This window comes from Notolepis coatsorum (genome assembly GCF_963971535.1).
Source record: "Notolepis coatsorum genome assembly, chromosome: 8".
NCBI classification, from domain to species: domain Eukaryota; kingdom Metazoa; phylum Chordata; class Actinopteri; order Aulopiformes; family Paralepididae; genus Notolepis; species Notolepis coatsorum.
The window spans coordinates 39796569-39810629 of NC_140172.1; the positions used below are offsets into that span (position 1 = coordinate 39796569).

General features: G+C 40.4%; 2 protein-coding genes and 1 pseudogene across 3 annotated transcripts; 1 reads left to right on the forward strand and 2 right to left on the reverse strand.

Moving 5' to 3' along the window:
* Positions 1-1093: 1093 nt before the first annotated feature.
* On the reverse strand, positions 1094-4297 carry LOC311233412 (E3 ubiquitin-protein ligase-like; annotated as a pseudogene). Its single transcript, XR_014621068.1, has 3 exons — positions 4247-4297; positions 2791-2964; positions 1094-1723 (listed from the first exon to the last, which is right to left on the reverse strand). The product of XR_014621068.1 is annotated as an E3 ubiquitin-protein ligase-like (transcript).
* A 1791-nt stretch (positions 4298-6088) lies between these two features.
* On the forward strand, positions 6089-9856 carry LOC311233414 (cathepsin Z-like; the record flags this gene model as incomplete). The annotated part of the gene is made up of 5 exons (XM_084320382.1): positions 6089-6210; positions 7171-7334; positions 7481-7660; positions 7852-8002; positions 9844-9856. 5 exons carry the CDS (start codon positions 6089-6091, stop codon positions 9854-9856), a joined length of 630 nt encoding a protein of 209 aa, XP_084176508.1.
* Positions 9857-10015: 159 nt separating this feature from the next.
* On the reverse strand, positions 10016-13351 carry LOC311232850 (E3 ubiquitin-protein ligase RNF19A-like). Its single transcript, XM_084319676.1, has 4 exons — positions 13217-13351; positions 12692-12792; positions 11856-12029; positions 10016-10791 (listed from the first exon to the last, which is right to left on the reverse strand). The coding sequence occupies exons 1-4, from the start codon at positions 13296-13298 to the stop codon at positions 10300-10302; spliced, it is 849 nt and encodes a 282-aa protein (XP_084175802.1). The 5' UTR covers positions 13299-13351; the 3' UTR covers positions 10016-10299.
* Positions 13352-14061: the final 710 nt, after the last annotated feature.

Consider the following 14061-nt stretch of genomic DNA (forward strand, 5'->3'; position numbering starts at 1 on the left):
CTGTTAATATATTGTGTAAGGGTGGCCAAGCATAGGAGGAAGAAGGAAGGAGGAACAATTGTAAAGCATTTTGGATAAAAGCGCTATATAAATGCAGCCATTTACCATTTATTTACCATTTACATGAAATGCAAATGTGTAAGTGCAAACCTCTTAACTCTAGAGGGCCCAGCCTAGCCCTGTGAAATGTTGAATTAAATAGGTGTACAATATTAGGAAATTCATTCTCGCAAAATGGCATGACAAGTGACTAGGACTGGCGGCTGAGTGGCGCAGTGGGCAAGGCGCTCGCCACTAACGCATGATATGCTGGTATCGAGCCCAGCTCTCGGCGTTGCTACCGGCTTGGCCGGCCGTCATACTAACACAATTGGCAGTGTTAGAGGGTGGGAAAGCTGGTGGGTGGGGATTGGACGTTGTGGACAGCGACTCCTACAGGTCGGTTGGGTGACGCCGGTGCGGCGGAAACAGTAAGTAACGGGGGCAGCGTGAGCCTCCCACGCGTTACTCCTCGCCACTGAGAGTTTGAGCTGCTGTGGTGAAAAGATGCGACAGGCTGCCTCCTCGTGTACCGGAGGGGACACGTGATGCAAGGCTTCTATCCTCACTACAGCCGACCAGTGGGAGGCATAGTCTAACAACGTTCAAGACAGGGGAGGGAATAATTGGAATTACGAAATTGGGATGGGAGAAAAATTGAAAATGGGGAGAAAAAGTGGATACAAAAAAAATATTGGATTGCGACTCTGTATCGTGAGATACTCATTATTAAATGACATCCCACATAATAACCCACATCCCTATTATAGTGACTTTCATAGGCGTTGTGCTACAGTATCACGTTACCCAGTTCCATGTGTAACTCAACTCCCTTCAGCCCAACCCTTCATGTTATAGGCTACAAAGAAAATACCCATTCAGAATTAATTAAATTTGAACTTTATTAGTCAGAACAGTGATTTAAATTGTGTTTCTTTCTGCAGAAATAAGCTAAATGTTTTACACGATCATCACAAATACCATCAATACAGTATCGTTATGGACCGAGAAAATACAAAGGAGAAATATGACTATATTGAAGAAGCATTCTAGAGTTACACTAATTCGCAATAAGTGTGCATTATGGTGTGTTTGTATGTGTTGACTTGTCGTACAGAACTTGTAAGTAACTTTTGATAAAAGCGTCAGCTAAATGACAAAATGTTAATTAAATGTATGTCCGTGCATGTGTGTATGTGTGTGTGTGCTTTCTTTAAGGTATCTTGCTTTTACTTTCTATGCCATACAGGAATAGAAGTTTGTACTGGAGCCACACCAGCACTGCATGCTCTGAAATATGAAGCGTCTATCTTAGAGCACATCCCGATGAGCTTCAGACATACAAAGCAGAACTCCACCTGACAGCGGTGACAGATGACGTTCTTGCATCCTGTTCCCTTGTGCTCCTGTCTCTGACCGCAGGTGGGACAGGCTCGGAAGAAGGGGCACTTGACCCCCCCACATCAAGAAAGGAGATGATCATGGCGTTCTTCAGAGTCTCCAGGTCATGGTTGATGCAGCCGTCGTTGTCGCAACGGTCAGACCGTGGACCTGGACCATTCCATGGCTTCAGACACTGCCAGCAGAACTCGTAGCTTCGCTTCTTGTCTGCTGTGCACACGGTGCACTGGACACTCAGGTTGGCGAGGTCCTCTCTCTCCAGAAGGGTTTTGCATCCTGGACACTGTTAGGGAAACGGGTATGGAGAAACGATAGGGATCAGAAAAGGACGTTTAGAATGTTTGTTGTCAAGTTAGAAAGTGTCTATTCTTTTTTTGATATTTTTTTGGCATTTTTATTGCTTTATTGGACAGACCCGGCAGAGAGGAATGATGGGAGAAGATATAGAGGGGGAGGACATGCGGCAAAGGTCACCGGGTCCGGGAGTCGAACCCGGGACGTCCGTGTTGCACTTTTGTTGTTCTTTTATATCACTAGAACTCCCTCCACCAACCACATCACTCCTGTTCTCCACCAACTTCACTGGCTGCCTGTTAAGTCACACACTGACTACAAAGTATTACTACTCACTTTCAATGCTCTCCATAACCTAGCCCCTCCTTATCTCACAGAACTTCTCCAGTCCTACACTCAGATCCTCCTCTTCCTTCCAACTTGTCACTCCCCCTTCCCGTCTGACTACCATGGGATCCAGAGCCTTCTCCCGCTGTGCCCTCAGCCTCTGCAGTGGTGCGTTAGTGATTTCATACCTGGTTGCACTGTATTTTAATGACGCCACGTGCACGCGCGCGTGCACACACTCCCGCGCATGCGCATAAATGTTCCCTTGCGTGCGCACAGAAAAAAGACTGCCTAATTGCCTCTAGTCTATAGGAATGGAATGTAACACATTTCATCCACAAGTTTTGTGTGGGTACTTGGCGCAACAGTAGAGTGCAGCGCATTCCTGTGTGCACGTGCGTGCACATCCATGCATGTGCGTGTGAGTGCTTCTGCTCACAGACCCGGTTGCACATGACCAACACACCCCTGCGCCTCTGGAATTTCCTACCACAAGACATCCACGCAATAGACATCCTCCACACCTTTGTTTCCCGTCTCAAAACAAATCTGTTCATTCTGGCATATTCACTTATAACTGCTCCCCTATGTGTAACTCTCTAATATTGTGTTTTTACTGTGTGTAATTGTATTTGTTTTTAACCCTGTATGGCGACCTTGGGTGTTTTGAAAGGCGCCTTTAAATAAAATGCATTATTATTATTATTATTACAATATTAGAATACTCACATCTTTGAATTCACAATATTCCGCAGCAGCCAGCTGGGCGATCTTTTCTTCAAAGTGCCGCATCTCTTCAGCCGTCAGCACAGCCAGTCTACGCACCTCTTGATAGGGCCACAAGGCATTGCACTTCTGCAGGGTGCCATTCTTCAGTGCAGGGCACAGAAATTTGTACTGGCCCTGGAATTAAATAGATGACAAACAGTACAAATTCAGCAGGCTGGTCATCCCAATGGAGCTAACTGGGTCTTGCTGGGGCCGGGGCGAATAACCACGCCTACCATTGAGTTGATATATTGTAATTGTATATACTTACTATATAGATATATATCTGCACTGCACACCTTTTATAAGTGTATATAGTCATCTTGCTGTTATTTTATTTTATGCTATTTTTATTTTCGTTTATTTATATTATATTGGATGCTGCTATGGTCGAGGAACCACAACGAAGTGAATTTCACTATTTTTTTGCTGTAAGGTATTGAATGACGTGACAATAAAGGAATCTGAATATATAATTACCATGTCTCAGTTGTTAAATTATCTGAAAGCAACAACATAAGGAGTGTGGTAAATGGTAATTTGGGGGAAAGTGATCGTCATAAATGAGGTAAAAGCTCTGGCTAGCACTTGTTGACCCAGTTCATGGAATGATTAAAGACCATCACTGTAAACACACAGATTAGCATTTCGTCTTCATAAGAGAAAGGCATATTGAACAATATACAGTATGAATTCGTACCAAGTGGAGAACATTGGTGCTTGAACATTATCATAACACAATGTTGACGTTGCTTTTAGAATGTGATCTCGAAAGGAGGTGATGGAAGAAAGGTACTGGTCTGTGAGAGATTCTGGGGTGACAGCATGCCCGCAGGACATCTCTGCTCTTAGAGAAATGTCTCCATCTTCTGGAGCTGGGGTGCACAACATTCAGAATCAGAATCAGAAAGGTCTTTATTGCCAAGTAAGTTAGCTACCTTACACATACAAGGAATTTGATTTGGTCATTTGGTGCGACATTATCGGGTAGAATAAAATAAAAGGTAGAATGAGATCAAATGGAATATAAACGAAATTAAAATAGAATTACAATATAATATAATTATAGTTATAAAATAAAATAGGACAGGGCTGTACAATTGTGCACGATGTGGTCGAGACAACATCAACAACGACAACAGTAATGTCCATCACTTATATCGCAGAATGAGTTAGTTACAAGTTTATTTACGTGACATTGATACAAAAGTATTAGTCTGATGTGTACTTACTGTTACAAGATAACTCTCACGAAATATTGCGTGCATCGCACTTTACCAAATACGTTTTTCATCATACTCACGCAGTGGGTCTAAGTCATCCGGTCTGTTTACAAATTTGATCGGGGTGTCATCGGGATCATAATATGATTGCATTTTGTTTAAATCTCAACCGACACGTTACCGCTTCTTCTCACCCAGAGACTCAGGACAGTGTGAGAGGAGACGACGGTGGAGAACACGTTTTTATTTCAGCTTCGCCACTTTCACTTCTCCCATGTCCCTAGCAGAAGTCACGTGGTTTACAGTTACACCATAGATATCACATGTGTTATTATATATATAATATATATATATATATATATATATATATATATATATATATATATATATATATATATATATATATATATATATATATATATATATATATATATATATATATATATATATATAAAATATATATATAATAGTTATATATATGGTTTACACTCTCCAACATTTAGTAGCCAAATGTACACATATCCATATCCACCCAAATATGTGTGTCCAATCCAGGGGCGTATCTAGACCCAGCACTCTACTGGGGCACATGGGGGCACAGAAGTATCTGAAGCTGGCGCGCGCAGCCGGTTTTGGCCGGTTTTTGGTCGAAAATGGGTGGATTTTGTAAAAAAAAAAATTTACTTTATTTCTGTTTTAGGGTTAGGTTAGGGTTATGTTATTCAATTATTTTGGCGAGCCAGCCCCACAAACTCCTGAAATGCATAGAAATCTATGAAATAAATAAAACAATCTGACATTTATATTAAAAAGAGCTAGCCCCCCAAACCCCTAAAATACATAGAAATCTATGCATTTTGGAACAGTTACTATATATATAGTCAAGAAAGCATTTAGTCATACTAAAGTTTAAAGTGCTTTACTTGCATTGAACATTGCATTGAACATTGAGCATTGAGGAGACATCATTAGAAAGCACAATGTATGTTTCCATAGTTACGCAGATGACACACAATTGTACATCTCTGCTGAACCAAATGATCACAAGGCTATAAACTCCATTTCTGCCTGTCTCTTAGCAATAAACAAATGGATGACGAACAACTTCCTAAAATTAAATTAGGGCAAAACTGAAATCCTACTAGTCGGTCCTATAACAAAAAGAGAAATGTTACAGAGCAATATGGGGCAACTTACTCCTTGGATCAAACCCGAAGTTACAAGTAAGTAACCTACACTGGCTTCCGGTAACATTTAGAATTGATTTCAAGGTCCTCCTCCTTATATACAAAGTATAAACATTGCGATCATCTACTACTGGTCTATTGAAGGTTCCAAGCGACAGTCTATCTATCTATCCATCTATCCATCTATCCATCTATCCATCTATCCATCTATCTATCCATCCATCCATCCATCCATCCATCCATCCATCCATCCATCCATCCATCCATCCATCCATCTATCTATCTATCTATCTATCTATCTATCTATCTATCTATCTATCTATCTATCTATCTATCTATCTATCTATCTATCTATCTATCTATCTATCTATCTATCTATCTATCTATCTATCTATCTATCTATCTATCTATCTATCTATCTATCTATCTATCTATCTATCTATCTATCTATCTATATCCGTGATGCAAACACCCTGACATCTTTTAAATCAGCCCTCAAAACCCACCTTTTCAATCTTGATTTTGACCTCTAATTCTGTCGGTTTTATTTTATTTTGTCATGTATTATTTTTGTTCTGTTTTGTTCTGTTTTTTGTTTTGCCATAGTTTTTTCTCTCCTACCCATGTAAAGAGTCTTTGAGCACCTGGAAAAGCGCTAAGATAGATGTATTATTATTATTACTCTGTGAATGGGTTCTATGATACTGCATCCTCCCCCGATTCTTAGCAAACCACAGCTGAGAATGATGAGCCTGATTGGCAATCATCACGGCACAGTTAGTTTGCAGGTGTATAAAAGCCTCACACAGAAGACTGAGGTTTGTGGCTGCTCTCTCTCTCAGGATCAACATGGCTAAATCAATGGTGTTCATATTTATGCTCATGGCCTCTGTGGTTTTAGCCAAACACTATTCTAACAAGAGGTCAGCCTGCTATCGTCCGAAACCAAGGAAACCCACCTTTGGATTGAGGTAAGATTGTTTTCATCTTTTGGTTCTATACCACAATATTAATGAGGTCATTAAAAGGGCCTCAATGCACACTTAAAATTTCAACTGCCTGCCTCATAATAATCCTTGAGTGGGATCATTATATGTTGTGTTAGAATACTGATTTGCATGGATTCTTGGTGTAAGACTGGTCCAAGATGAGGCTGCAAGGTCTAGCTTTCTCTCTTCATAGTCTTGTCAACCAATTGTCTGTTAATGATTATGACCTGCTGCTACTGTAGTTAACTTTAGACTTTAGACTAAATGTCTACAATGGATTACTAATTGTCTTTCCTTAGATGAGGTCAGGGTCATGGAGTTGTGCCTTATGTGAATGCTTTTAAAAGTCCCATGACTCAAAAGGAGGGTTAGTCATCTAGATGGATGCTTTATTGCCTTTCAACACATGGTTGGATTAGGTTTTTTCCGGTGCAATACTAATACCATAAACCAGTAGAAAAAATATACTATAATGCAGTCCCTGGAGTAGAATAAATATTTCAAACATTTCATATGACCTGTGAATACCTAAAAATGCTACAGTGCATAAAAGAGCTCTGTGCATTTTTAAAGTGTTCTAGTACAAAGTGCCTGCCTGCATTAGGGCTCGGAGTTCAGGTGACTGACTCATGTACATACTAATTTAGTGTCCAATTCAATGCTTTCTACAACATTATGTTGGTTGCAAACATTAGCTAATGGGTTGAATGTAATGCACATTCGGCACTATTGGCTACTATAATTGCCATCAATATCCATGACAAGTCCCTCCCTAGCTTCCCGTTTTTACAGGAAACTCATAAATATGTGGAATCAAATGGCGTTCTGCTAGCTGTTTCATGGCGACTTTAAGCATTATCTAGTGAGGACTCTCGGTTATTTCACTACAGAATGCTGCTACTGCTATGTTGTGTAGATGCCTAAAGCCTTTGCTTTTCATAGGACTGTTCCTCGACCCCATGAGTTTCTGAACCTTGCTGAACTGCCAAAGACATGGGACTGGAGGGATATTGATGGCACAAACTACGTCAGCACCACCCGGAACCAGCACATTCCTCAGTACTGTGGTTCTTGCTGGGCCCATGGTAGCACCAGTGCAATGGCAGGTATGATGTCTGTTCTCAAGACTAGAACCATGAATTGACTGACATGAGTTTTTTTTTGAGGTCCCTGATGAATAACGGTCACTCAAACAACCAAATGGAATGGTCTCTTTCTTTCTGTGGCTGATTGGTCTCTGTATTCTCATCAGATCGCATCAACATTAAGCGCAAAGGAGCGTGGCCCTCTGCTTACCTGTCTGTCCAGCACGTGCTTGACTGTGCTAAAGCTGGCACGTGTCACGGAGGGGACCACTCTGGGGTGTGGGAATATGCCAGCAAATATGGCATCCCTGATGAGACCTGCAACAACTACCAGGCGAAGGACCAGAGTACGTTTTCAATTCTATATACTGTTAACAAACATACTAGTGTTGTGTATAATATGACGAAAACCCACAGTGCCCATTTTGCTCTTTATATCGTGTTTGGTTTCTTTCCACCCTGTTCCCACCCAATTAGATGGGGTGTTTTATTTCTAAAATGGTAGATCTCTAATTTTGTGAACTTTGTTCTCAAACAGCGTGCAAACCTTTCAACGCATGTGGAACCTGTACCACTTTCGGCAAGTGTAACATTGTGCAGAACCACACGGTGTGGATGGTTGGCGACTATGGAGAAGTTGTTGGAAGAGAGAAGATGAAGGCGGAGATCTTTGCTGGAGGACCCATCAGGTTCTGCTCTTGTATTATTTTTAACAAATTGACATATTGCTTTTTTGAATGCTTTTAGAGCAGGATTCCTGCACTTGTAACTTCCGTCACTTTAAGGCCTTCATAATATAATTAAACAACCAAAATGACAAGGTATGTGATACATGATTGAAGCAGAACAGACAAATCACAGTTAAACGGCTGGGTGACAGTTGCAGGTGTGTGTAAACAACTCTGCGATAGAGTCCTTAAAAGTAGTGAGTCCATTTTCAAAAATAATTTTTGCATCTTGTTCCATGGGATGCAGCAAACTGGAAGGAGGACTGACCGAAGGAAGTGTTAACACTGGGAACATTTAGCGAGATGTTATAGATCTGTGTGTAACTAAGACTTAAATACTCCACCAGGGGCTCTACCCAGAAATTCTTCCAAATTTGGCAGCCATTTTTGGATTATTTTAATCTAAAATTCCCGGCTGAGGATGCTTAGGCATAAGACAGGGATTTATTAGATAGGCAATGTCTATATGGCAAGTGACTGTATAAGAACAATGCAATTTTCTTTTATTATTATTACAATTTTTTTTTTTCTACTTTATTTTTCATTTATTTTAGGTATTGTGCGGTTATATGTAGTCATGTATTGTATGTATGTTTGTACGTATGTATATAATGTTGTTGAACCTTTAAAAAACCAATAAACAATTTAAATAAATAGATCTGTGTGTAGAATAATTTTCTTTTAAAGAAAAGTATATAAGCTGATTGGGTACTTACATGGTTACGGTCAGAATGTTGGACCTCTAGATCAGTTTCCTACTCGAGTCAGGTCAGCTTTATTTGTAAGCCCAAAATCACAAGTCTCACAGGCCCACAACAGAACAACACGCACCCCCTGGCTTCAGCCCCAATGAAGACGACGAGGGACAAACTCACACAAACAAAAACCTTATTAGGAAAATAAAAAGATTAGAAACGTTGCTTTTATTCTGTATTTTATGCTCGTTTTATCACTGCTGTAAAGACAATTTATTGTATTTATTTTTTCACAAAATACCTCTTCATTTTCTTTGATTTTCTTGCCTGGTGTTTTATAATACAATACAATACAAGCATTCACTACATTCAATACAAACATGCACTATGCAATGAGCAAATAAACATTTATATACGCCAACATGTTGTACTATAATAGAAATAACAGAAAGATGGTTCTTCCTGGTTTGATTCCCGCTCCTCCCGGGCAGCGTGTCAGTGTCCTTGAGCAAGACACTTAAACCCTAATTGCTCCCAATGTGCAGGTTGGCACCTTGCATCATGCAAGTTGCATGGTTACCTCTGCCATCGGTGTGTGAATGGGTAAAATGTGAGGAACAAATTGTAAAGCACTTTGGATAAAAGCGCTATATAAATGCAGCCATTTACCATTTACATGAAATGCAAATGTGTAAGTGGATATAAACCTCTTAACTCTGGAGCGCCCAGCCTAGCCCTGTGAAATGTTGAAGTATTGAGAAACTTTAGCACTGCTGCATCCACTCACCCAGCTCCAATCCAATGGGAGACTTCATGTTCTACGGAGGAAATGGTTGCAAACCATATATTATATCGAACATAGTGTTGGGATGTCCAGAACAGAAACAGAGCCGATCACGGCATATTTGAATTGATCAGTATTGGCTATATTAAGCCTGATCAAATTCCCATCATTTCAGTTAAAAAATACATGAAATCCATTAAAGGGAAGCTGTGATGTAGGCCATTTTAATTTCTTTAAGAAGAGCTATTCAATTACCAAACATATCTTACCTACATTGGATTGGTTTCACTAACTTTAATATACTTTAAGTGTGTACTGTGTAGCTGTATCATCTAGGAAATACAAATATTGGATTGTGACTCTATCATGAGATACTCATTATTAAATGACTTTCATAGGCGTTGTGCTACAGTATCACGTTACCCAGTTCCATGCGTAACTCAACTCCCTTCAGCCCAACCCTTCATGTTATGCAAAGAAAATACCCATTCAGAATTAATTAAATTTGAACTTTATTAGTCAGAACAGTGATTTACATTTTGTTTCTTTCTGCAGAAATAAGCTAAATGTTTTACACGATCATCACAAATACCATCAATACAGTATCGTTATGGACCGAGAAAATACAAAGGAGAAATATGAGTATATTGAAGAAGCATTCTAGAGTTACACTAATTCGCAATAAGTGTGCATTATGGTGTGTTTGTATGTGTTGACTTGTCGTACAGAACTTGTAAGTCGCTTTGGATAAAAGCGTCAGCTAAATGACAAAATGTTAATTAAATGTATGTGCATGTGTGTATGTGTGTGTGTGCTTTCTTTCTATGCCATACAGGAATAGAAGTTTGTACTGGAGCCACACCAGCACTGCATGCTCTGAAATATGAAGCGTCTATCTTAGAGCACATCCCGATGAGCTTCAGACATACAAAGCAGAACTCCACCTGACAGCGTTGACAGATGACGTTCTTGCATCCTGTTCCCTTGTGCTCGTGTATCTGACCGCAGGTGGGACAGGCTCGGAGGGAGGGGCACTTGACCCCCCCCACATCAAGAAGGGAGATGATCATGGCGTTCTTCAGAGTCTCCAGGTCATTGTTGACGCAGCCGTCGTTGTCGCAACGGTCAGACCGTGGACTTGGACCATTCCATGGCTTCAGACACTGCCAGCAGAACTCGTAGCTTCGCTTCTTGTCTGCTGTGCACACGGTGCACTGGACACTCAGGTTGGCGAGGTCCTCTCTCTCCAGAAGGGTTTTGCATCCTGGACACTGTTAGGGAAACGGGTATGGAGAAACGATAGGGATCAGAAAAGGACGTTTAGAATGTTTGTTGTCAAGTTAGAAAGTGTCTATTCTTTTTCTTATATTTTTTTGGCATTTTTATTGCTTTATTGGACAGACCCGGCAGAGAGGAATGATGGGAGAAGATATAGAGGGGGAGGACATGCGGCAAAGGTCACCGGGTCCGGGAGTCGAACCCGGGACGTCCGTGTTGCACTTTTGTTGTTCTTTTATATCACTAGAACTCCCTCCACCAACCACATCACTCCTGTTCTCCACCAACTTCACTGGCTGCCTGTTAAGTCACACACTGACTACAAAGTATTACTACTCACCTTCAATGCTCTCCATAACCTAGCCCCTCCTTATCTCACAGAACTTCTCCAGTCCTACACTCAGATCCTCCTCTTCCTTCCAACTTGTCACTCCCCCTTCCCGTCTGACTACCATGGGATCCAGAGCCTTCTCCCGCTGTGCCCTCAGCCTCTGCAGTGGTGCGTTGGTGATTTCATACCTGGTTGCACTGTATTTTAATGACGCCACGTGCACGCACACGCTCCCGCGCATAAATGTTCCCTCGCGTGCGCACAGAAAAAAGACTGGCTAATTGCCTCTATAGGAATGGAATGTAACACATTTCATTCACAAGTTTTGTGTGGGTACTTGGCGCAACAGTAGAGTGCAGCGCATTCCTGTGTGCACGTGCGTGCACATCCATGCATGTGCGTGTGAGTGCTTCTGCTCACAGACCCGGTTGCACATGACCAACACACCCCTGCGCCTCTGGAATTTCCTACCACAAGACATCCACGCAATAGACATCCTCCACACCTTTGTTTCCCGTCTCAAAACAAATCTGTTCATTCTGGCATATTCACTTTCATTTTAAGTTTATTATAACTGCTCCCCTATGTGTAACTCTGTAATATTGTGTTTTTACTGTGTGTAATTGTATTTGTTTTTAACCCTGTGAGGCAACCTTGGGTGTTTTGAAAGGCGCCTTTAAATAAAATGCATTATTATTATTATTATTACAATATTAGAATACTCACATCTTTGAATTCACAATATTCCGCAGCAGCCAGGTGGGCGATCTTTTCTTCAAAGTGCCGCATCTCTTCAGCCGTCAGCACAGCCAGTCTACGCACCTCTTGATAGGGCCACAAGGCATTGCACTTCTGCAGGGTGCCATTCTTCAGTGCAGGGCACAGAAATGTGTACTGGCCCTGGAATTAAATAGATGACAAACAGTACAAATTCAGCAGGCTGGTCATCCCAATGGAGCTAACTGGGTCTTGCTGGGGCCGGGGCGAATAACCACGCCTACCATTGAGTTGATATATTGTAATTGTATATACTTACTATATAGATATATATCTGCACTGCACACCTTTTATAAGTGTATATAGTCATCTTGCTGTTATTTTATTTTATGCTATTTTTATTTTCGTTTATTTATATTATATTGGATGCTGCTATGGTCGAGGAACCACAACGAAGTGAATTTCACTATTTTTTTTGCTGTAAGGTATTGAATGACGTGACAATAAAGGAATCTGAATATATAATTACCATGTCTCAGTTGTTAAATTATCTGAAAGCAACAACATAAGGAGTGTGTTAAATGGTAATTTGGGGGAAAGTGATCGTCATAAATGAGGTAAAAGCTCTGGCTAGCACTTGTTGACCCAGTTCATGGAATGATTAAAGACCATCACTGTAAACACACAGATTAGCATTTCGTCTTCATAAGAGAAAGGCATATTGAACAATATACAGTATGAATTCGTACCAAGTGGAGAACATTGGTGCTTGAACATTATCATAACACAATGTTGACGTTGCTTTTAGAATGTGATCTCGAAAGGAGGTGATGGAAGAAAGGTACCTGGTCCACCACGCTGCGACACCACCCTGTGAGAGATTCTGGGGTGACAGCATGTCCACAGGACATCTCTGCTCTTAGAGAAATGTCTCCATCTTCTGGAGCTGGGGTGCACAACATTCAGAATCAGAATCAGAAAGGTCTTTATTGCCAAGTAAGTTAGCTACCTTACACATACAAGGAATTTGATTTGGTCATTTGGTGCGACATTATCGGGTAGAATAAAATAAAAGGTAGAATGAGATCAAATGGAATATAAACGAAATTAAAATAGAATTACAATATAATATAATTATAGTTATAAAATAAAATAGGACAGGGCTGTACAATTGTGCACGATGTGGTCGAGACAACATCAACAACGACAACAGTAATGTCCATCACTTATATCGCAGAATTAGTTAGTTACAAGTTTATTTACGTGACATTGATACAAAAGTATTAGTCTGATGTGTACTGTTACAAGATAACTCTCACGAAATATTGCGTGCATCGCACTTTACCATATAGGTTTTTCATTATACTCACGCAGTGGGTCTAAGTCATCCGGTCTGTTTACAAATTTGAGCGTGGTGTCATTGCGATCATATGCCTTCTCCCCGCCTTGCATTTTGTTTAAATCTCAACCGACACGTTACCGCTTCTTCTCACCCAGAGACTCAGGACAGTGTGAGAGGAGACGACGGTGGAGAACACGTTTCACTTTCACTTCTCCCATGTCCCTAGCAGAAGTCACGTGGTTTACAGTTACACCATAGATTATAGATATCACATGTGTTTATATATATAATATATATATATATATATATATATATATATATATATATATATATATATATATATATATATATATATATATATATATATATATATATATATATATATATATATATAATAGTTATATATATGGTTTACACTCTCCAACATTTAGTAGCCAAATGTACACATCCATATCCACCCAAATATGTGTGTCCAATCTATGTGGTTAGGGGATCAGAGCCATGTATTGAGCCATGTATTACCAAGGAGGGGTTTATGCACCTGTTCTCTAGTCAAACATAACCAGGGGATTTGCAGAGACAGTAAAATACAATATAATATAGCATTTCAAACCAAATTAAAACCTGTTAGAGTGGGTATTTAGATAGCATGGTGGTGTGGTGGGGTAGGGGGTATGGCCCAAGCGCAGACAGGCAGAGGATAGGAGGCAGGTGTTGATTCTTGAATATGAGCACTGCTCCTTTAATTCGAGTGAGTGTGGCTCAAAAACAAAGTGAGAGGGCATGTCTCCAAAACATGCTAAACGCTCTATAAATAATATACAAATATCAGGTATATCATTTACTTGATATTGTGTTTGGCAGACCTGAGGT